At 42.7% G+C, this 23,637-nt stretch overlaps 2 protein-coding genes across 4 annotated transcripts; both read right to left on the minus strand.

Annotated features, from left to right (window-relative positions):
* Window positions 1-58: 58 nt before the first annotated feature.
* On the minus strand, window positions 59-5,441 carry LOC131135510 (immunoglobulin-like domain-containing receptor 1). Its single transcript, XM_058081495.2, has 8 exons — window positions 5,133-5,441; window positions 3,782-3,952; window positions 2,740-2,889; window positions 2,536-2,655; window positions 2,302-2,448; window positions 1,994-2,119; window positions 974-1,800; window positions 59-861 (listed from the first exon to the last, which is right to left on the minus strand). Exons 1-8 carry the CDS (start codon window positions 5,179-5,181, stop codon window positions 823-825), a joined length of 1,629 nt encoding a protein of 542 aa, XP_057937478.2. The 5' UTR covers window positions 5,182-5,441; the 3' UTR covers window positions 59-822.
* Window positions 5,442-5,851: 410 nt separating this feature from the next.
* Window positions 5,852-23,429, minus strand: LOC131136118 (immunoglobulin-like domain-containing receptor 2). Of its 3 annotated transcripts, XM_058082648.2 has the most exons (9): window positions 23,260-23,425; window positions 15,361-15,690; window positions 14,162-14,281; window positions 12,509-12,565; window positions 11,971-12,117; window positions 11,732-11,893; window positions 8,290-8,485; window positions 7,410-8,052; window positions 5,852-6,480 (listed from the first exon to the last, which is right to left on the minus strand). In XM_058082648.2, the coding sequence occupies exons 1-9, from the start codon at window positions 23,297-23,299 to the stop codon at window positions 6,445-6,447; spliced, it is 1,731 nt and encodes a 576-aa protein (XP_057938631.2). In that variant the 5' UTR covers window positions 23,300-23,425; the 3' UTR covers window positions 5,852-6,444. The 3 variants fall into 3 exon arrangements, with proteins under 3 accessions (XP_057938631.2, XP_057938632.2, XP_057938633.2); XM_058082649.2 differs by lacking the exon at window positions 12,509-12,565 and having other exon boundaries at window positions 23,260-23,429; XM_058082650.2 differs by lacking the exon at window positions 11,971-12,117 and having other exon boundaries at window positions 23,260-23,429.
* Between the last annotated feature and the right edge of the window lie 208 nt (window positions 23,430-23,637).

The following is a 23,637-nucleotide window of genomic DNA, read 5'->3' on the forward strand; positions in this document are numbered from 1 at the left end:
ATTTCATGAACTGCGGCAAATTGAAGCAGTTTACGGCAGCGAGCTAATGACATGCCATCATAACACTACAATTGTTAGTCTACTTCATTAATACACGTTCAAATAAGACTAAGTACACAATATTGCCCTTGCTTTCTCATAGAACAACATTTACACACTATTGTAAACAATGATCCAATCGGAACATCTCTGGTTCTAACTTCCTGCTTAGACATCAAGGGGACCAGTCAGATCCCAGTACGCGAGCGTCAGAACAGCTCTAACCCCGCCTACATCTGGAATCCATCCCACGCAAATGGAAAAAATGTGTTTGGAGTTGGTCTTAAAAAGAAATACCACGTAAAAAAAGTTAATACCGCCCACACCGTGGGAAAAATAGTTAATCCAATCATCTGTGCCGTCTGCTGGACGTCTCGACTTCTACTTAGTGTAGTGTTGTTCCAATTTGTTCACATGGTTTTTAAGTGAATCCTCAATGGCAGGCACAACGTTTATTTTTCTACACAGGTTGTATCTAGCAGTTTTACTGAAAACACGCACACTTCACATCATTAACACACAACAAAACAAAACATTACATTAAAGTTACAGTAAAGTCCTTATAATCCAGTTCTCATGGCTGGCAGGATAGCACAGTTAACAAGACAAATACACAACTTACTATAAAGTATTTTGATGAAAAATAACAACCATTAATATTGTCATTTTAGGACTACCTAAACAATAAAAACAAGTACATCCTTAAATGAGACGCAGGTAAAAATGCAGCAGCTTGCCTTCATTTTGCACCATTTAGGAAAGGTTTGAAAGCAAAGAAATGTTTCAGATGACTACGCTGGTGTTGCTACGGGAGCTTCTATCCTACAGAGAGAAGTGACAGATGGGAGGGGGGGGGGGGGGATTAAAAGGCCCACAACCAGAGAAAGTGTTAATCAAAGAAAGTTTTTCATGTTGCATGTTGGTGTTTTCTTACGGAAAGATGGATGTAGTTCATGCGGCCGTTGGGGTGTCCAGGGTGGCTCTCAACAGAAGAGTAGCTGGGGGGCTTCTCCGGCCAATCCCTCCATCGACCCCCCCTTCTCTTCCTGCTGTCGTCTTCGTCTGAGCTCCAGGACCCTTTGCGCCGTGAAGGGGAGTAGCTCCTCTCCCTCCGTGAGGTTCCGCTCTGCAGCTCCTCCATCAAGTCCTCGCGGCTGCGTGTCCGATGCCTGGGCCCACCCCGGTCTCTCCACTTACGTTGGCTTGTTCTTCCTCGCCTGCCCTCCCAGTCGGAGTCGTCGCTGTAGTCTCTCAGGATGCCACGTCTTGGTGGAGAGACGTCTCTGTATGCGCGACTGTTTCGTTGAACCTCCCTTCCGGGAGGGTTGGTGCTGCCGCTGGACTGGCTGGAGAAGCGCTGCCCCCCCCTTGCCTGCTCCCCACCTCTGGGCCCCTTGTGTGAAGTGAAGCTGGGTACACGCTGGATGATGGGAGGCAGGGTGATCACCCTTCTCTCCGTCCTTCTTACACCCATCTCATCCAGGGCCGACAGCATGCTGGGAGGTCCGGGAGTGTAGGGGACTACGGGAGGGGGCGGCGGAGGCTGAGCTGCTAACTGGTGCATGTTTTGAACAGGGTGCATTGGCAGCCCCCTCACCTGGTTCTCGAGGTAGTCCAACACATGTCTCGTGTTTTGGACGCTGCTTTTAGCGCTGCCATTCAGGTGGTGGGGGGGAGCGGGCTGCTGCGATGGCAGGTTCATGGGGGACAGCTGCATGGGTGCCATGGCAAAGTTCTGTTTGCCAGGGTCTGAGTACGAGCCTGAAATTAAAGTGAGCTTACTTTGAGCTTTACTACGGCACACTTCTGATTAAAAGGACATTCCAAACACTGCTTCCTTGCTGAAGGCCCTGTTGCCACCCAGAGCAGAACCAGGATGGGCAGGGCCACAAGTACGTATAAATAGATGCTTCAAACATTGCCTTTGAGCATTGAAGTCATTGAAGGCGCTCACCTGAATACAACATGGGGACGCCCTGGATGGAGTTATTGGAGCTGATGGGGGCATAAATGGGCTGGCCGTGCATCCAAGGCACCATGGCCCTCTTGGCCTCACGCAGCATCCTGTGTTGCATGACAGCTTTGAGCCGAGAGGAGAGACCGTCAGACACTCTTATTTGATTTGTTATTCGAAGTGTTTTCGTGACATGTGGCACACCCGGTGAACATGCAGGAAGTAAATTATACATGCCGACCAAGGTCAAAAATCCTGCTCGGGTGCATTTTGAGGTGGACATTAGCGATGAAAAAAGCATTCTGTACCTTTTTCTGGGCAGCAGCACGTCCTAGGACAGCACGGGCAGCGCACATAGCAGCAACACTTCTGCGGGCAGCACTGACAGCAACATATGCAGAGAAGCATGATGAGCAGGAGGACGCCAAGGATGATTAACAGCACTGTCAGCCAGTCTGGAACAGGTACAGATATTCATTCGCATGCTTATAAATCCTGTGGTGGACATTCATCACCCACGTTTGACAAAGGGGGTCACTTACGATAAACGATGAGCTTCACTTCTCGATCAGAGTCCCCCGAGGTGTCGCCGTCAGCGTCAATGTTGCAGAAATACACGCCGTTATCCGACCACATTACTTCAGTAATGGCCAGGTTAGCCTCTGTTACACACAAACCACAATCATGTCATTTCATCAGTACGTAGTATGTACTCCATACATTCACACTGTCCATAGTTTACTCACTGTCTAGAACTGTAATCTTGCGGTTTCGGTAGTCCACACCCAGTATGGGCTCATTCAGGCCTCTCTTCTTGATCACAGTGCGGACTGTGCGCTGACGGTCCGGGCAGTCGTTCGCTGGGTCCTGACCCAGCTGCAAGGCGGCCTGGTAGCCTGGTGTTAGCGTAAAATGTCAGGTTACGGAAGCCAACATATTAATACACCAATATCAACACACACTGGACAATTCAACAGAACCTGTACATACATGATGTCACCTGAGGCGTCACAAATGGGTTTCTTTTGACGCTACCACAGATGGCACCAGTGATGGCAATGAGCAAAAGTGTGATGATAACCATAGAGCCATATATGCAAATTATTACCAGATAGGAAAGTGGAACACACATTTATGTACTGGTTGCTCAGTACTATATCATAAGAGAAGCACTGGGTTAGGGCAAAAATAAGTCAACATCAACAGATGAAGAAGAAGAAAATGTACACTGCAATGATGGCTATGTTTAATGTCATTGTGTACACGCAATCTTCCCGATGCACGTTTGCTATGTGCCGTCATCAGCGTTATTGGCAAGACATTTATTGTTTTCAAGTTCATTAAGAAGTTTCAAGTACACGTACCGTGTTGAAGTTCTTTTCATACTTGTATGACAGTTACAGATGCCTTCCTCTCCTCTTTTAGGAGTTGTATTTAGCTATGATGCAGTGGTTAAAAGGACTGTTAGCAACTGACTCAAGATAGTCTTTTTTTTTCCAACCAAAAAATATATCAAGAACACAGGCGGCTAGAATATGTGGCCATTCGCTGCCATACAGTATAATGCTTCCGCCATATTTGAAAGTTAGCGCCCTCTAGGCAGCCACATAACTGTTACATACAGTTCGTTTAACCTCTTTTCACAAAATGTACGTACTTGAAACAGGCTTCATGATGGCCACAGTAAAAACAATAAACAGATTCTTTCTATTTCCATTTTTCCCTGTGGAAATGTAGTTTAACCTAAGCGTTTTCACCGACTAAGAATTATGCAATACAAGTACTCACTAGTGGAGTAGTACTCCAGAACGGGGTCTTTACAGAAGGATTTGAATCTCCAGGTGACCAGCACATCCTGAGGGTTTGCGGAAGTGGAGAAGTCGCAGCGAAGGATCACAGATGCAAACAAAGTCGTGCTTCTCTCCGATTCCGGAACAATGACCTGGATGGAGAGCAGCTCTAAAACAAAACAATTAAGGATGAGTTGGATCCAGAACATGCCAAAATTCCACAGTCCAACTCTCTGTCCTTTTAAATGAAAAGACACTTTGCAGAGTCTTTAATGCCTTGAATGTGACTTAACAAGTTTGCACATATGCACCCTCCCATTTGTAGTAACAACAACTGTCAATTATGAAGACCAAAGTAGAATTAAGGACAAGAAGGTGATGATAAACAGGAAAGGAAAACAGTATCGCTAATTGTTTTATGGTATAAACTAACAAATAAGTCATATTTAATTAATGTGTAGGGGCTGCATGGCGGTCGTGTGGTTAGCGCGCAGACCTCACAGCTAGGAGATGCGGGTTCAATTTGACCCTCGACAAGCTCTGTGTGGAGTTTGCATGTTTTCCCCGCGCATGCGTGGGTTTTCTCAGGGTACTCCGGTTTCCTCCCACATTCCCAAAACATGCTAGGTTAATTGGCGACTCCAAATTGTCCATAGGTATGAATGTGAGTGGAGATGGTTGTTTGTCTATATGTGCCCTGTGATTGGCTGGCGACCAGTCCAGGGTGTACCCCACTTCTCGCCCCAAGACAGCTGGGATAGGCTCCAGCACCCCCAAAAACCTTGTGAGGATAAGCGGTAGAAAATGAATGAATGAATGAATAATGAATGTGTAAGCAGAATCTAATATGAGGATCTAATATGAGTGCACTGCAGAGTACCTAAAGGAAGAAATACAGGACTACTACATGTTCGATTCAGTAGTTTAATGATACTGTATAATCACATGATATGATAATTATATAACAACAAATAAGTCGTTTTTGGTAAATTTGGTAAAATTGGACACCCCTTTCCTACAATCTGGTTACATTACAAAATCTTAATATTTGTACGTAATATTTTCACTTGATTTTGATCAGGAGTGTACATGACCTCAATTTTGTAGTATTGTGCACAAAGAATACAGAATATACTGTATAATAATAAATAATACATTAAGCAATTTAGCAATGAAAACTGGATATTAGCGGGGTCACGTGACGTGGTAGGCCTTGCCCTGTTTACACATGCTGATGATTAACTTTGCCCTTTTCAACCTGGACTATTTGCTTTCGCGGCTTCGCCCTGCATTCATGGCAACAACAAATACAAAACGAACAGTGTGAGGAGAAACTATTAAAACCTCACCTGTTGGTAGGTAAAGCAGCAGTAGCGTCACCAGTATCATATTTCCCATTACCAATGTTCGCTAATGTCTTTGTCCTCGCTTCCGTTCTTCCGCGGAAACGTCGTCGACTATCCTGTTGGCGTTCCAAAATCCTGCAAAGTAGGGAATAAACGTCGTGTCCGCCCCTTTTGCGCATAGTAGAGCGACTTTTTTCCCCTCAGGAAGACATGGATGGAGAGCACTACGCTGTTGTAACGTCCATAAGAGATGGCTCACAAACAACACTGGGTTCCCACAGGTGCACGAGGAGGAGGGTCTTTGGGTCCCATCCCCCACCTCCAAGCTGTTGACGCCACTGACTCCGCCCCCTCAGGCAGGTGCAACCCAGAAAAGCGTACCGGAAGTAGCACATATATTAGGCGTTGAAATGTAAATTATGCTTAAGATAATTCAGAAGTGTTGTTAAATATGAGTGATTGTTTTGTTGAAAACAATCACTTGACTTGAGGTGCTCATGTTTTATCATCCAGCTTAAAAAAAAATACAAAAACATTCTAGTGGGGAGCAAAACACAGTTCAAAATATTGCAGATTAATGGTTTTAGATTCCAAAATGTACAGGAAAACTATGTATTAGTGAAAAATATATGAAAATATATACATGTGTAAAATGTAAAATACATAAATACATAAAATACTAAATCTATTTAAAAATCCAAAAATCAATGTCCATTGAAAAATATGTATTTTATTTAGTCCAAAAACAAAAAATGACTTTTAACTCTATATCTTTTAAAATGATACATAAAATATATACCAAGATATTAATGTCTTTTTCATTTTGCCAAAAAAACAATATAATTGATACTGATTCGCCAAACCAACCAACAGTACTTTCCTTTGTGAGCTTATGCAATCAATAAGAGTATTACCTACACCACTCCATGTAGATCATGAAACTGGAAAACTTTCTGGTTCATTTTTTTAATTTAAAGAGTACAAATAAATTCAGCAAAACAACATTTAAGCTTCAGTGATGTCACATGGAAAGATATACAGTACTGCATATTTACAAAAGCAAATAAAATGAACCTGAGATGCATTGTCGTGATAATAAGACTATAGCACAAGTGAGGCGGCAGACAGTAGGCAAACCTCTCGGCACTGGCAAAAGTCCTTTCAATCTCTCAAGTCATCCAAGTGGGGCCAACATTAACTGTACAGCTTGTGCATGATTGCAGTAATACTCTGAAAAGTTTGTAGTGCAGTTAAGGGGGCGGTGTGGCGGTTGCGGACCGTGTGAAGCAAAACGACCCAGAGGTAGCGCAGCTCGTCACACTAGCAGAGAATCCCTGCTCAGTGCTGTGCTCTGTCGAGGAAATACATGTTGACAGCCACATGTTAGACGCCTTGCATTCTTGCTCGGTAGCTGCACCCGGGGAGGGCGTGGTTGGAAAGCTTCATTCAAAGCTGAGATTAGGTTAGTAGTAGTTACTACGGACAATGCCACATTTATTGATGAAGTTGAGGGTGGTACGTCAGGGCTTATATCTGTGTGGGAGAGACATGTGCAGTATTGACCTGAATGTAAGACCACAGTAAATATAACACTACCCCTCCTTTTACACCAAATAAATGGATATAAACTTTAGATTTATGGATCACCATCACTGGTGCGTGTGAATGACAGGAAGAAACAGAAGCCACCGCCACAATTTAACAGCAGGCTTGAGGGAAACACTGTGTTGGTTTGAGGGTATAAATCTCTAGGGTCCAAATAAAAGACGACCAGTCTTTTTCACTCATTTTCTTGGGAGCATAACCACGACCCTGTTGAGGACAAGCTGCAGGAAATGGATGGATGGAAAAACAGTATCTTATATTTAAACAAAAAGCTTGAAGATAATTTGGGGGTATGCACATATAAATCTCCAGACTTTAAATATAAAACCACAAGCTTTTTGTCTAGTTTACAGGAAAAAAGCTTGGATTCTCTCGGGAATTAGTCGTGAGGCTGTAATAGGCATATATTAAAATCTGTAGACTTTGAATATAAAACCACAAGTTTGCCTTGCATGTATGAATCTCTCCAGCTTGACTTTTTCTGTGTGAAAATATCCCGTCGGTAAAAAAGCTTGGACTTGTTAGTTGCCGAATGTTGGTTTGCAAATGTAAATCTCCTGAGTCCTACTTTTTTGGGGGGTGAAAAATACCCCCGTCTTACATTCACGTCAATACGGTATTCTTTAGCTGTTCCAGGGATACAGGAAGTCCTATTTCCTGCTACAAGTAACTCACCAGTTTGCGTCTCCTGTCTGCCTCCTCTCTGCCGCCCTGCAGCATGGGGGCCATCCCCTGCTGAGGTCGCGTGTACGAGAAAGGCCTCAAGCCAGGCTCTAAGGTATCGTACCGCTCTGTTCTAACAGATTCTCCAGTGCGGTACCAGTCCAGGGTAGGGCCGGCCCTGCGGTACCGCTCTGCTTCCCTCTCAGAGTAGGGAGGCAAAGGGTCCTCGTCTTCTGGGCGGTTGCTCAGTGAGCAGCTGTAGTAGCTGCTGCCCTTGCCCCTGGAGCTCCCTTTGGAGGGGGTGTCACTGTCCTCATCCGTCCTGCCCCTGTCCCTGCCGGACCCTGTCGCTTTTCTCTCCAGTGCATGGTTGAGGAAGGCGTTGTCGTAATCTCGGGGTCGGGCAGCAAGCTCGCTGTCCCACGTACCCCTTCTCTTCTGCGGCGGCAAGGGCAAGGGGCTGCGACGAGACCAGCTGTCGTCCTCGTCTCTATAGAAACGCCTCAGAGGGCTATAATCACGAACCTCCGGCGGCTCGAGGCGGCGTCTGCGGGAACCGTATAAGTGGGCGAATTCCTCCAGCTCGTCCAGCGAGCCAGTGTGACCCCTTTTGCTCAGAGTCTGTCTCTGGAGGTGCTCTGAGCGAGCATTCCACCTGTAACGATGAACGGGACACATGATAAAGACCAAGCACAACACCACACAGGGCTTCTTTCCACCAAGTGGCACAATACTGGTTTGCTTGGCAATTTACCATTTTAACACCCTTCCATTGGGGTATGAAACACAGTACCTAAAAGTTAAAAAGTCACTGTGGACAACATTGCAGTGCATCACAATAATTATTTCATGATATATAATATAATGAATAACCCATAACCATTAACCTTACCTTCTGTCCAGCTCATCGTCTGAATGGTTGCCACGTTCCCGGAGTCTCTGTCTGCGACTGTGGGTGGGCGTCAGCATCGACTGGTCGTCGGTGTCGACGATGGGAGGCAAGGCCTTCATCTGGACGGCCTGGTAGGTGTGTCTGAAATCTGCGGTTCCTCCCTCGTGAAGAGAGCTGAGCTCTGATAGGCTACTGGCTGTTTGGACACACGTATTAGAATTAGATGTTGAATTATGACGTCGGAATGACACAAACGATCAATGGACAGCGGAACTTCTACAGGCCTGTCCACACGGGAAGGTCTTTTTTGGGGCTGGGCGTGTTGCATCCACACTGTGCAGGGTTTGTAAGTAGCTGCATCAAGATGGAGATGGATAATTGAGTGAAAACAATGTAATACAGAAGGTACACTTACAGTGTGTGGATGGAGCTGATCTCTAGCAACTTCCATGCTTTTCTTGATAATAAACAAAATCACTTGAGTTCTTATATCAATAGCTGTAGCATTGTATATTAGCATCAATATTGTAGCATTGATGTTTGCCTGTCACTCAGCGATATAAACCCCTCAGGCTTAAACATTAAAATGTGGGGTTTTGTGGTCAGTTGAGCGTGTGGATAGTGTTTGTCGATGGTTTGGTTACTATATGGTCACGTTAGTTTGGAGTTCAGAGAGAGAAGATATGGCGCCAGCTAGAAAGAGGAAAATTTTTCCTGTGTGGAAACATTTTGACTTGATCAGTAAGCCAAATCAACACTATTAAGGGATGGTATGTTTGCATTTCAAAACCTGTATTTTCACTGTTTGTCATTGTTATTGAGCGGTGAAGTGTTTATTGTGTTTCAAGGAGTTGGGGTACAATAATAACACCTCATCCATGTTCAGGCATTAACGTGCCTTTCACGAACATAAAGATGAAACTGGACCTTCACACATCCATGGTAAGGTTAATAGTACTACATTATAATATGAATATATTACAGTATTACCAACACAACCATGATGAAGCTCACCATATCACATGATACATGGCATTTATGGACAAGAAAACATTCAGTATTTTATATATACTGTATATGTTATCTTACACTTTGTAGATTAATCATTTGGTTATACAGTTTTTTGTAGTACATAATCATTTCCAAGAGCCAAAACAGATCAGCATTGAATGCATCACACGTGAAGATACATCCGCCTGTAATTGTATCCAGGGCCAGCAGGTGGTTTCGTGTGCACATGAAGCTTCAAGAAATGAATCCATTCTTGAACCAGTTGACTGAAATGGTTCAAAGTCTCATGGGGCTTCATCTCGCCATCACTAAGTCACATAACTGTCGACTTAAAAATAAGTCGACCTGGGCTAAGTCGAGCTTGGCTAACAAATAATACATCAGAGAGAAACAGCTCAACAGCAGTATTTAAGACTTCCAATGATCATGCAAAATGAAGTGAGGGTTCAACCTCCCACCATTTCGTGCAACTTCTGCATCATTCCCTGATAATTGGTAGGTTAGTAGAGATACATGTTATGAAATGAATATGATGATGATGATTAGATGGAAACAAGCAACCTACTAATTCACACAAACAAGCATCTATTCTCACACACACACACACACACACACAATAGCCTAAACTCCGCAGGCAGGATGGCTCGGAGTGCAGCCATCTTGGCAGAGGGCACCCAAGCCAGCTCCTTTTCTATGTAGTACAGAAGTACTGACTTTCAGTGAGTCCTTGTCCTGACAGGCTTTCAGACGGTAACCACTGCGCACTGCGGATACACAACACATCTGCATGCAAGGACGGCACATGCGCACAGTCATTGGCCATTACATTAGGTACACCCCTGCACAATCTGACCCTCTGATGGCGAAAGGAGTTACTGGTAACACGTTACTGGTAACCAATGGGGTACACTAAAGGACAGTAGTTAATGAGGAACCAGCCCAACTAACCCTAACCACTGCTCATTAGTTCTTCATCAGGTCCTCAGTAACTACTCTAAATGTATGTGCCTTACTTCTTCAATAACCATTCAACTCATTAGTGCCTCAGTAACCACTCTAAAGAAATGTACCTTACTTCCTCAGAAACAATTCAAGTCATTAGTGCCTCAGTAAATACTCTAAAATGTATGTGCCTTACTTCCTCAGTAAGTATTTGACTCACTAGTGCCTCGGTAACTACTCTAAATGTATGTGCCTTACTTCCTCAGTAAGTATTCGACTCATTACTGCCTCAGTAACTACTCTAAATGTGTGTCTTACTTCCTCAGAAACTACTCATTAGTTCCTCAGTAACTACTCTAAGTTGATGTGTCTTAGTCATGAGATTAGTTCCTCATTAGTTCTTCATTAGTTCCTCAGTAACTACTCTAAGTTAATGTGCCTTAGTCATGACATTAGTTCTTCATTAGTTCCTCAGTGACTACTCTAAGTCGATGTGCCTTAGTCATGACATTAGTTCCTCATTAGTTCCTCAGCAACTACTCTAAGTTGTGGTGCCTTAGTCAAGAGAATAGTTCCTCATTAATTCTTCATTAGTTCCTCGGTAACTACTCTAAATTGATGTGCCTTAGTCATGAGATTAGTTCCTGATTAGTTCTTCATTAGTTCCTCAGCAACTACTGTATTTTTGTGTATCTTACTGTAAAGTGAGACCAGAGTTACCAAAATATTAGAAAGTCTGTGTGATTGCCTCAATATTACATACTATATTGTTTGTGAGTAATAGAGATGTAATTTCTAATACTGATCATGTATTGGATCTCATTGTGAGATTGTTCAGGGGTACCTTATGGACTAATGGATGTAGAGAATCATGGCCATTAAATGGACATGCATGCAAACACATACTACATTAGACATGCTTGTATGTTACTGTGCAAGAGTCTTAGGCCACCAATTTCAATTAGTCGGCCCTCACTACATCGCGATTCCAAAATCCATTCAAACAACCCTCTCATCATTTACTATGGCCCATTATTTGTCAAAAATGTGTGTGAAGACATGTCATATGTAATCTTCTGGTCACTAGGTGTCAGTAATGACACAAAACACTGATGACACATGACATGACATTACCTTCACACTGCATGTAGTCACCCAAAGTTATCTTCCCGTTACGTGCGAAAGTGGGAAGATTTTGGCTTTTAGTTTCGGTTTTCGCAGTGATCCCATAGCCTACGCATTAGCAATGTGGCGTAAAGGTGACTATAGGGGGGTTATTTCATGTCTACAGGGGCTTTAATAATGTTTAAAAAAACTGATTTAGAAAGTCATAAACAGGTTTTGCTGTTTTAACAGGAAAAAATATTCAATGTATTAATATTGAATCCTTCTTTGTGTAAAAATAACACATCTGATGATAGCCTAACACTTTGGAGCTGCGACGATGAATGTGTCATGCATGACATATCCTTGCCTCAATGACACTCACCTCCAGCAAGGTTACTTTCCACAGAGGGGACAGAGACCGCCTTTGAGTCCAAGTGTGATGAAGGGGCAAGAGGCATCACGGTGGAAACTCCAGGAATGTAATAGGGGTACACGGGGACCGGAGCGGGCGATGCAGTCTTGGCCTTCTTCCCTGCCTCGTATACTGTGTGAGAAAAGCAAGCGCTAAAAAAAAATCCCTGTAGGCCTGAAGTGGACCCGACCGTGTTTGGTGTTACGTACAGTGTTGCGGGCAGCAGCAGGTCTCGGGGCAGCAGCAGCATCGCACGTAGCAGCAGCAGGAGTGAGGGCAACACTGGCACCAGCAGATGCCCAACAGTACCAGAAACAAGAAGCTGCCCACGGCAACACAGCCGACAAACACCCACTCTGTAAGTAGACACACAAGCACTCCAAGCTAAGAAAGTTTTGATAAGTGTAATATGTATATGTTCCCATAATAGTATGGCTTTAAATGACTTCATATGACTCCCCCCCCACCTTATTTTCCCAAAATTATAATGGAAGGTGAGTGTTGTTTCTCGTGGAAAATGTTTTCTTTAATATTTCAATGCTGTGCTACTAAAATTAAATTTTTCACATATTTCTCTTAAAATGTATTTTTTGTTTTTCGTATACAACTTTTTTCTCTTAATACTTTCTTTTACCATCAAATTTCTTTGGATTGGCAAAGTAACAGTAAAAAGTGAGGTTAGGAGAGCTGAGGAAATGCTGCAGCGGTGGGGGTAAAAAGTGTTGAAAAGAAGGTGAATCAGCGTACCTGGCATGATCTCCACATCAAACTCAGGCAGAATATCGTCCTTCTGAGTTGTCCTGCCTGCAGACAAAGGACAGAAAGCAAAGGTGAAGGCCAGCAGAGGAAGTAGCAAGCTAGGAGGGAAAAAGGTCCCAAGTGAGGGCTTTGACTGGTCGCCATGCATGATGGAAGTCATTCATTCATTTTCTGCCGCTTTTCCTCACGAGGGTCGCGGGGGGTGCTGGAGCCTATCCCAGCTGTCTTCGGGCGAGAGGCGGGGTACGCCCTGGACTGGTCGCCAGCCAATCACAGGGCACATATAGACAAACAACCATTCACACTCACATTCATACCTATGGACAATTTGGAGTGGCCAATTAACCTAGCACAGAGATGGCCGAGGGTGAAGGGTTGATGGAATTCATCAAACAAAAAAAATACTCCAAAAGTTAAATCTCAGCCATTTTTCAAAAGCTGTCCATCTCGATGCCAGCCACTTGACTGATTTTCAAAGGCACACAGAATGTTGAGTTCAAATTTCCCCTGACTGTGTATTTGTATGGGAAAGTTGCAGGCCCGAGTTCTTATGAAATGCACTTCTGCCACCTTGTGGCCGTTTTTCCGACTCAAAACTGCACCAAACATGCTCTACTCTATCGTGGAGATGTGTCATCACCTCTTTTTTATGTCTAGCACAAATAAAACTTCAATACGTCTTTGAGAGGGAGGTGTCGGATTGAGAAAAACAAATAAATCCATCTTGAGTAGCGAATGAGTTTAAATCCAAATAGTGTGTATGAAGAGACGCCATTGTCAAGAATCATGTCTTCACTGAAGGTAATGGTTTCGTGGTTTTAGCCTCTCACCCACACGGGAATGGGTCTGGGTACCAGAAACCAATCCAGAAACGTTGGCTCAGCATATGCGTATGGGCGAGCAGACGATGTCACCGCCCCTTCGCCATCACGATCTTTGACGACAAGCCGCCATGTTTTCTTGTCTTATGTCTTAAACGACATACATGCATTCCCTCTTCGTCTATGATTTTGCGTACATGGTTCCGTGGGTGTGCCTTTTGTGTTACGTCGTTATCCGATCCCATCTGGATGCAACTCTTTACTAATCTGCCGCAGTGCGGACACAACTAAAAGCTATTTCACTATTATGGGATGTCACAATTAAAAGCTCCTCTTCTGATAGCAATCTGATTGGGTCTCAGCGAGGGGACGGCTGAATCACTCAATAAGACAACAAGCTTTACGGTATGCAACTTCCATTTTGTTCAGCGTGTGCCTTCAGGTCATCCCTAGCCATCATTAATGCACCAGGAGCTCCTCGAAGTTCAAAAAGTTGCCACAGTGACGCCTTCTTAGGAAGTAGCTCAGGTTGTTGAAACACTCCAACTTCTCTCCATAAGTGGTCGGCAAACTTGTATTGCGTACGATGAATGTCCGAGTGACTTTACATGTAGCAGATGGCGTGTGTCATGGAGGATCAGGACCACGCAAAGAGCCTTTTGGTGGTTTCCGTGGAAGCTGCCGTACGGACAACTGGAATGCCAAGACACAATGTACACTACACGGCCACAACGTTATGTACCGTTGCTGTGGTGAACTTACTTAGCAACATGAGAGGCTAAATCATCAGGTGTATCTAACGATGCGTCCCTTTTCATACCTAGCACCAGCAACTCCAGCTGGGCCTCGTTCTTGCCCTCCAGGTCGTCGGCGATGACTATCTTGCAGTAATATACCCCGCTGTCGCCCCACTGCAGCTCCCCGATGCGCAGGTCTGCTTCTACAAAAGGAACACATCACAACGTCAACATTTTCTTCCCAATTGTACTTGTACTGAAAATGACGAAAACAGACAATCATTCTTGGCTCAAGGGCTGGCAACACGAGTGAGTGGCAAAATGTGGACTCTTTATTAGGAGAAAAAAGTTGCAATTGTAAGAGAATGAACACAGAATATTATGTTGTCAAAATATTGATTATAACAAAGAAAATAACAAAACAAAATAAAGTCGTCATTTTTGCAAAATTACGTTGTGGAAATGTTTGAATATTATGAGAATACGGCCAAAATATGATGGGAATGAAGTTAGAATTAATACAAGACAGCTGAAATGATTCAGAAATTTAAAAAAAGTACAAAGTCAAATTATTGGGAGAAATCTCTTGTATTCTAATGACAAAAAATAATAAACTCAGATTATTATGAGGAATATATCGTATTATTTTGTCGGAGCATAATGTTGAAATGTAAAGAAAAAATGTGTTCTAATATTATGAGAAAAAAACAAACTAAATAAATTGTCATTTTGATTATATTTTGGAAAAAGTTATGAACATTATGGGAATAAAGTAATTGACATTTTTGGAAAACGAACAGCAAAAATGTGAAAAAAGAGAGACAATGAGCTAACTTCTGAGCATATCTGCATGTGTTGCTTTCCATATATCAAAGTTTCCCTTGCACAATTTCATTTTTCACTTTGTGGCCCTCGGTTTGGACACCCCTGCACTAAATATTAACACCAAGAGCACAATTTGGATAGCCGCTGTCAGGAGTACCCAGTTGTGTTGCCAGCTGTTTAGGTAGCGATGGTTGTGTGTTGACAGTAAATTTATACTGCAATACAAGTTGTACACTGACTGCTCTAAAGTATACACAAGTTTCATTGCTATTGTATTGTTTCTTTAGAAGATATACAATCATTGCAGGGCCACCTGCCTCCAAGTTATTGCGTCATGCAGCCCTCCTTGTTGAATGTAACATCGTCAGAGGAGATGTGTTTTGTCCTGATAAGGACCCATGGCTGAATAGAAGTCCATCAATCGGTTCCTCTTTACGGAGTAAAATGGATGTCTTACTGTTTATGATGGTGATGTCTCTGTTCTTGTAGTGCTCCGCCAGCGTCAGGGAGGCTCCTTGCGCAGAAGCCACCACCCGGACCGTGCGGCTGCTGTCCGAGCAGTCCATCTGGGAGTTGGCGCCCAGCGCCAAGGTCCGGACGCTGAAGGTCTGCGGCAGGCCGAAGGACTCCCAGGTGCGGTCCCTGCAGTAGGACTTGTACCACCACTGCACCACCGGGGTCTGGGTGGAGGCCGTCTGGTACTGACACGGGAGGACCACTGACTGGAAGAGCATGGCGAACTGCTGCTTCTCACGCACCGTGACGTGCACACCGTCACACGCGCAAGCTGAAACAGACAAGGCAGATTTCCATGGAAGATGGACTCAGGCTTATTTCAAGGTCTGTCAACTAGTGTCAGGATACACATTTACATTTTATTCCATTCACAATAATAGATTATAATAGTAGGCGGTTTAATTCCCGCTCTCCCCACCCTGTCACCGTGTATTTCACTTTTTATCGGTTGTATTTTATTGGTGGCAAGAAATATTTCAATATTGAACAAAGCAAAATTTGTTCTCAATCAGAAATCCCTACACACTCTTTATTGCGCTCTGGTTCTACCATATCTTACTTATTGTGTGAAAATATGGGCTAATAACTATGAAAGCAATCTTCACTCGCATGCGAGCAACACATTTTATACACACTATTCTAATTAGCAACATGGAGAAGACACAACATGCTAGCAGAGTCCGGCAATTGTTTTCCAACAAACTGCGGTCAATATGTGCCAAAATAATAATCTATATAGCATATTCAGTATACACATTAATATATTATATATTACCCAACGTTGTTTTCAAGTAAATTTTCAAGGTGCGGCAGCTTTTATTTTACAGTTTTCATGTCCTGTATGTCTCTCCCTGGTTGCAGCAACACTGAGCCGCTGGAGGGGCCTTCCTCGCACACCGTTGCCAATCACTAGCCACGTTTACATGATGTGGTTTTCTCTTTCCGAATGGAATTTTTCTGAAAGCAATGGTATACATGGAAAGGAATATTCCAATCGCGTGTCTACATGCGCCGCTATAATCAGCCAGAATAGTCAATGGGGCATGCGCAGTAAATCGTAAACACCAATATCACGTGATACCGACTTCCTCAAGTTTTTCTTTCACTTGTTGGAATAACTGCGTTATGTCATATCTCAGCATTCGCTGAAAGAACGCACCCGGCACCCGGGAACAGGAAAAGATAAAGTTCAATCTTGGTAATATTTTATAATTAAGCTCGGTACATGTTTTATATAGATATGTATTTTCTTTTTTAATAAAACTGGACTTGTGAATGGCGTATAGAAGGGTTTAGATTCTGTTCCAGAGGTGGCGGTAATGCATACGAAAGCTGCTTGCCAACCGCCAATAAACAACAGAAGAAGAAAAACACCACAAAGAAGAACGCACCCTGACAACTTTCCGATTGAGCGGTTACAAGATACCTACGACCTTGTTTGGAAGAGATCGTCTCAGTTACACAGTCAGGTTTCATGAAAGGCCGTCACATATCTGACAATGTCCATCTAGTGCTGGATATGATAGATTATTCACATCTGGTTAATGATGGAGCACTCATTCTGTTTTTAGATTTTTACAAGGCATTTGACATTTGTGGAACATGAGTTGGGCACCTGGGCTTTGGAGGTGGCTTTAAAAAAATGGTCCAGACTATATATAAAGGTATTAATAGTAGCATCGCTTTATCTGAAGGTTGTTTTTAATTGCAGCTGAGATGTTGAGCCTACACATTGTAAACTGTATTCATGTGCAAGGAATCAGTATTGGGAAGCACTCATTATTAATTAGTCAACTAGCAGATGATACGTGTATATTTCTAAGAAATTATCAGCAGATCCCATCAGCGTTGGAGGGTTTGTAGGCTTTTTCCAAGGCTTCCGGTTTGGTCATCAATAGAAAAAAAATTGAAATTCTGTTCATTCTGACAAGCAATCGGTCTGCGGAATTACTGTTAAAAACTCTCTTCTGTATCTTGGGGTTGCAGTCCATAGATCTACAAGTGAGCGGCTAACTGAGAACTTCTCTCCAAAAGTGGAAAAGGCTAAATCTATATTCAACTGTTGGCTTCGGAGGGACCTCACCTTACCGGGAAGGATAATGCTCTCCAAGGCTGATGGGATTTCTAGAATGGGTTATCCTGCCCTATCACTATATGTTGACAGAAAAACATCCTCCGCCATCAACACTACATTATTTAAATTCCTATGGAGAAATAAAACATATAGAGTATATTAAGAGGAACACAATGATTAGAAATTATTCTGAAGGAGGATTCAATGCCATTGACTTTGAAACTCTCAACCATATGTTCAAAATCACATGGGTCAAAAAATGTCTAATGTGTGACAAAAGTCCTCGGTTTGTTTTTCCCAACCTTTTGTTTGAAAAATGTGGTGGCCTCAAGTTCCTGCTGACTTGTAATTTTAAATGTTCTAAGTTACCCGTTAAGTTATCCCTTTTTCACAAGCAAGCACTGGATTCATGGGAGTTGCCCTTCAAACACAACTTATCTCCTCACAAATGGATTATGTGGTATAACCAATACATTTTGCACAGAAACAAGTCAGTGTTCCACAAACAATGGCTGGAAAGAAACATTTTTTTCTCTGATTTCTTTGATAGAAATGGAACATCATACAACTATAACATGTTTGTTCAAAAACATATCGACAGGGATCCTGTTGATTATGAATGAGTGATTAAGGGAATCCCAGCCCAGCTTTTGCAACTGTTTAAGTCATCTCTCCAGGGTGGACTGATGGAAGGAGTTTAATGATTTGTGGAAGGAACATTCTTGACAGCAAATGTGATAACAAACACATAAGGAACACGCTTAGTTTAGATAGAGGTTGCCCTCCTACGGCTCTTGTATTTTGGAGGAAATCCTTCCCTCACATCCCCTTTGAAAAGATATGGAATGAACACAATCAGTTTTTTATTCCAAACAAAGTGAAAGAACTTCACATTAAAACTCCACAATTTTTACCCTTGCAACTCACATCTAGCCAAATTCATGGAGGGGGTCTCGTCACAATGCTCATTTTGCAAAATAGAAAAGGAATCAATAAGGCACTTGTTCTACAAATGTTCCATTTCTCAAACATTTTGGACTGAAGTTTCTATTTTACTTTTAATGTCTTTTAATACACTCCTTGACATCAAAATGGAATTGGTCTTGTTTCTACAATGTAACCTTCATAAAGATCTGCAGAATGCTGTGAAATGTCTTTGTTTATTAGGAAAATTCCATATTCACAAATCCACAGTCATGTTATGCAAGCCAAATATTCACCGATTTTCTTCTTAACTGAAAATATTATATGAATCACTGAAGCTGATATTGAAAAACAGAAATGCACTGAAAACCTTTCATACGCTGGAGAATGTTCTAAAAACAATTCATATGAAGAATTCATATTAAGTGACATGTTTTCTATTTATATTTGTTCTCATTTTCAAGCAATATCCCTCGCACATTCCTTTCTTTGTTATTTATTTATTTTATTTATGTTGATATTGTTCTGTAGAATTGCACTTTTATGTTCCTGTAATTCTGCTTATATTGTTATTGTTTTGTACAATTACAAAAAAAAAAAAAAAGGTTACAAGATACCTCAATCGGAATGGGGAAAGGAATATTCCACCCCTGTGACATTGTATTGCCTTGTTCCTGCGGCCTGCTCACCACAGTCTTCTACCTATGTTACTTCTGGTCGTGTTTTGCTGTTAGGAGTTTTTCTCTTTAATCCTCTGTTTGGCCGGTCTGCCTGCCTGTAACCTGTAACTGCCTGGATTTGGGCGGCAAGCATCACGCTAAGGTTACTGCTACTGTTTCTGCCTGGGTTTCGGCATTGAAGTTTTGTTTTGTTCACCACTTTTTCTGCTTGGTAATTCAGCAGCGCTTTTAGTCAATTGCCTCTGCCTACTTTTCACTGCACCTTTAGTTTACACGTGACTAGGTCCGAGTTTTTCCTCTGTTGTACTTGGTCTTTTGCACCTTTTGCCACCACTTTGGAAACTTTCAGTTAATTAAATTATTTTAGTCAAACACTACATCACCGCATCTTGGGGTCCACAACTTTTCCCTAACAACCGTGGCAGGCCGCCATGATCAGTTACATCTAGCGGAACCCCTGCAATATGAGCAAAAAAGTCAAAATGTGTAAATATCTTGTTTTGCCTAACCAAAAAATAATAGGTGTGCTTTGGGATGACTATGGGAACTTTACAATATTCACATTTGAGGGCCTGAACTCAGATGTTTACATTTTAGAATCAAAACAATGATTAATCAACTCCCAAAATACAGCAGTTATTAATTATATTGGTATATATAATGGAGTTGGATGTACCTTTTTGCACATTATCACTTGCTTCCAATAAACTAATTTACCAATTATCAATGAATTACCATTTGATTATGCAAATCCTGGCAGACAATAATGGCTGATCTATGCGCCTATTAAACATTCATTCATTTCCTACCACTTATCCTCACAAGAGTCGTGGGGGTGCTGGAGCCTATCCGAGCTGTCTTGGGGCGAGAGGCGGGGTCCACCCTGGAATGGTGGCCAGCCAATCACAAGGCACATACAGTGAAGAAAATAAGTATTTGAACACCCTGCTATTTTGCTATTTCTCCCACTTAGAAATCATGGAGGGGTCTGAAATTTTCATCGTAGGTGCATGTCCACTGTGAGAGAGATAAACTAAAAAGAAAAATCCAGAAATCACAATGCATGATTTTTTAACAATTTATTTGTGTGATACAGCTGCTAATAAGTATTTGAACACCTGAGAAAATGAATGTTAATATTTGGTACAGTAGCCTTTGTTTGCTATTACAGAGGTCAAACGTTTCCTGTAGTTTTTCACCAGGTTTGCACACACTGCAGGAGGGATCTTGGCCCACTCCTCCACACAGATCTTCTCTAGATCAGTCAGGTTTCTGGGCTGTCGCTGAGAAACACGGAGTTTGAGCTCCCTCCAAAGATTTTCGATTGGGTTCAGGTCTGGAGACTGGCTGGGCCATGCTAGAACCTTGATATGCTTCTTACGGAGCCACTCCTTGGTTTTCCTGGCTGTGTGCTTCGGGTCGTTGTCGTGTTGGAAGACCCAGCCACGACCCATCTTCAATGCTCTGACAGAGGGAAGGAGGTTGTTCCCCAAAATCTCACAATACACGGCCCCAGTCATCCTCTCTTTAATGCAGTGCACTCGTCCTGTCCCATGTGCAGAAAAACACCCCCAAAGCATGATGCTACCACCCCCATGCTTCACAGTAGGGATGGTGTTCTTCGGATTGTACTCTTCATTCTTCTTCCTCCAAACACGCTTATTGGAATTATGACCAAAAAGTTCTATTTTGGTCTCATCTGACCATAAAACTTTCTCCCATGACTCCTCTGTATCATCCAAATGGTCATATGCAAACTTAAGACGGGCCTTGACATGTGCTGGTTTAAGCAGGGGAACCTTTCGTGCCATGCATGATTTCACATCATGACGTCTTAGTGTATTACCTACAGTAACCTTGGAAACGGTGGTCCCAGCTCTTTTCAGGTCATTGACCAAGTCCTGTCGTGTAGTTCTGGGCTGATTCCTCACCTTTCTTAGAATCATTGAGACCCCACGAGGTCATATCTTGCATGGGGCTCCACTCCGATTGAGATTGACCGTCATGTTTAGCTTCTTCCATTTTCTAATGATAGCTCCAACAGTGGACCTTTTTTCACCAAGCTGCTTGGTAATTGCTCCGTAGCCCTTTCCAGCCTTGTGGAGGTGTACAATTTTGTCTCTGGTGTCTTTGGACAGCTCTTTGGTCTTCGCCATGTTACAAGTTAAAGTCTTACTGATTGTATGGGGTGGACAGGTGTCTTTATGCAGCTAACGACCTCAAACAGGTGCATCTGATTCAGGATGATACATGGAGTGCAGGTGGACTTCTAATGGGCAGACTAACAGGTCTTTCAGGGTCAGAATTCTAGATGATACACAGGTGTTCAAATACTTATTTGCAGCTGTATCACACAAATAAATTGTTAAAAAATCATGCATTGTGATTTCTGGATTTTTCTTTTTAGTTTATCTCTCTCACAGTGGACATGCACCTACGATGAAAATTTCAGACCCCTCCATGATTTCTAAGTGGGAGAAATAGCAAAATAGCAGGGTGTTCAAATACTTATTTTCTTCACTGTATAGACAAACAACCATTCCCACTCACATTCATACCTATGGACAATTTGGAGTGGCCAATTAACCTAGCATGTTTTCGGAATGGGGGAGGAAACCAGAGTACCCGGAGAAAACCCACGCATGCAAACTCCACACAGAGATGGCTGAGGGTGGGATTGAACTCGGGTCTCCTAGCTGTGAGGTCTGCACGCTAACCACTTGACCGCCGTGCAGCCCCCAATTAAACATTTGAAATGTAAACACAACCCAGCCCTTTGCGTCCCCCCCACGTTCAAGGGGTCAAGGGGGTTAAATTCCATTGTGTATGCATGGGAGGCAGGGGGTAATCATCACAGACGACGGGTGTGGGGGGGGGGGGTGTAAAACAAGGCAGACACTTGCGGCTGCTTTCTGCTGTATGTCTACTTAGTTCACTTAAGGCGGGGCAGGAAGTTTTCTGTAAACAAGACCCAAACAAAGGAAATGACAACCAACGAGGAGCGTTTATGGATCAAAACAAAAAAAACACAAATATCTCATCCGGCATCCAAGGCCATGATGCGTCACGACTACATTCCTCCCACAAGTCTTCCCTTTGTTTCATTTTTCACGGACCACCCCATTGTTGGTAAGCCAGCACAATATCCCGCACCCCCACCCCAGCACCTCTCCTGTCCCACTTGAGGACCAGAAAGGAGGGAGGAGTTCACTCCCTTCCAACCAACGGGAACAAGCATCCAGGCACCAGCTGAGTGTGAACAGACCAACGGACCGCAGAAGACTGAAAGAGTTATGTCCTCAACAATACTACACTCTTGAGTATTGTTTAAACCAGGTGGGAAAACATTACAGTCTCGAAATTGTGGCTCGGGGGCCGTTTGTAAACCGCAGGTTGGATTTTATTGGCCCTCCACATATCAGAACAACAAAAAATGAAAAAATGAGCAGTAAATTCACAAGAATCAAGTCAAAGTATTAATCTCACGACAAGGTTGAAACTCGGACCCCCTGCATTGTAGTCCATTAAAGTTTAAACAGTGATTTGTATTCCAGGGCTAAAAATGGGGTGGGGGTGGGGTGTGGGGGTCTTTTCCTCTTCCAGGCAGTCAACATTTCCTGCTTTTACCATGCGGAGCATTCCTTCATATTGACTCATTCATCCAACAAAACGCTGATAAGACTTGACTCCTTTTTAATTTCTGTAGCATTCAGTACTGTTTCAATCACATTTGTTGGTTTTAAGGTACAAAATGTGCACTACTGCACTTGTTTGTATTTCATGAACATTTTTCTATGAATACATTTATGGTGTATATTATCATATTATTATGCTATTATATGTTACTACTTCATTCGAAATCTGAATTATTATTTATTTTATGAAATGAGCCTAGCTTTGATGTCATTGTTGCAGCTTTAGTTCCAAGTTGTAGCAATAACACGGGCCAGGATACAGAGTGTATAAAGTATAAAGCATAAAGTAAGTTGATAGTTCCATAATGGGTTGAAAACTGTTAAAAACACTGCTCTGATTTCAAACCAAAGGCAAGCAGAGCATCTTCTGGTACCGTTGAACCGTTGCTTTCAACCTGTTGCCCTGATGCAGCAAAGGGGAACTCATTCCGTTGAATAATAACATATTAAACGGCTATCGCACTTACCCAAAGCTGCCACCAAAAGAGCCAAAAAATACAAGTTCATTGTTTTTAGTCCCTAGACGGTCAGGTGCAGTTTGTTAGCATGTTTTTCCCTCCCCTTTGTCGACTGACTCGGCTGGAGGAGGACTCCTAGCGGACTGAACTAGCTAGCAGACGGGACTGTACCATTTTATGACGACGGGGGGAGCGGAGCTATTCTTTCACGTTTGTATCGATAATTCAGACTGAACAAAAAAGATCTTGATCATTATTAGCCGTGATTGCACTGCCAAAAATATTGATAACTTTATAATAATAAAAATAAAAATAATTGATATACCTGGGTAGATTTTCTAAACATCATACCAAAATAGGTTTTTGGAAGGCTGGCCTGGTGAAGTA

Source organism: Doryrhamphus excisus, linkage group LG12 (genome assembly GCF_037039965.1).
Source record: "Doryrhamphus excisus strain RoL-2023G ecotype Guam linkage group LG12, RoL_Dexc_Guam_v1.1, whole genome shotgun sequence".
Taxonomy (NCBI): Eukaryota; Metazoa; Chordata; class Actinopteri; order Syngnathiformes; family Syngnathidae; genus Doryrhamphus; species Doryrhamphus excisus.

Coding starts and splice junctions, on each gene's coding strand:
- LOC131136118 (XM_058082648.2), bottom strand. CDS start 23,299: ATGAACTTGTATTTTTTGGCTCTTTTGGTGGCAGCTTTGG. Junction 12,118..12,508: donor TGATGTGGAGATCATGCCAG/GTACGCTGATTC, acceptor GTCTACTTACAG/AGTGGGTGTTTGTCGGCTGT. Junction 6,481..7,409: donor CAGACAGGAGACGCAAACTG/GTGAGTTACTTG, acceptor TTTCCTCGACAG/AGCACAGCACTGAGCAGGGA.
- LOC131135510 (XM_058081495.2), bottom strand. CDS start 5,181: ATGGGAAATATGATACTGGTGACGCTACTGCTGCTTTACCTACCAACA. Junction 2,120..2,301: donor GTGCTGCTGCCCAGAAAAAG/GTACAGAATGCT, acceptor CTCGGCTCAAAG/CTGTCATGCAACACAGGATG. Junction 862..973: donor TGAACTACATCCATCTTTCC/GTAAGAAAACAC, acceptor TTCTCTCTGTAG/GATAGAAGCTCCCGTAGCAA.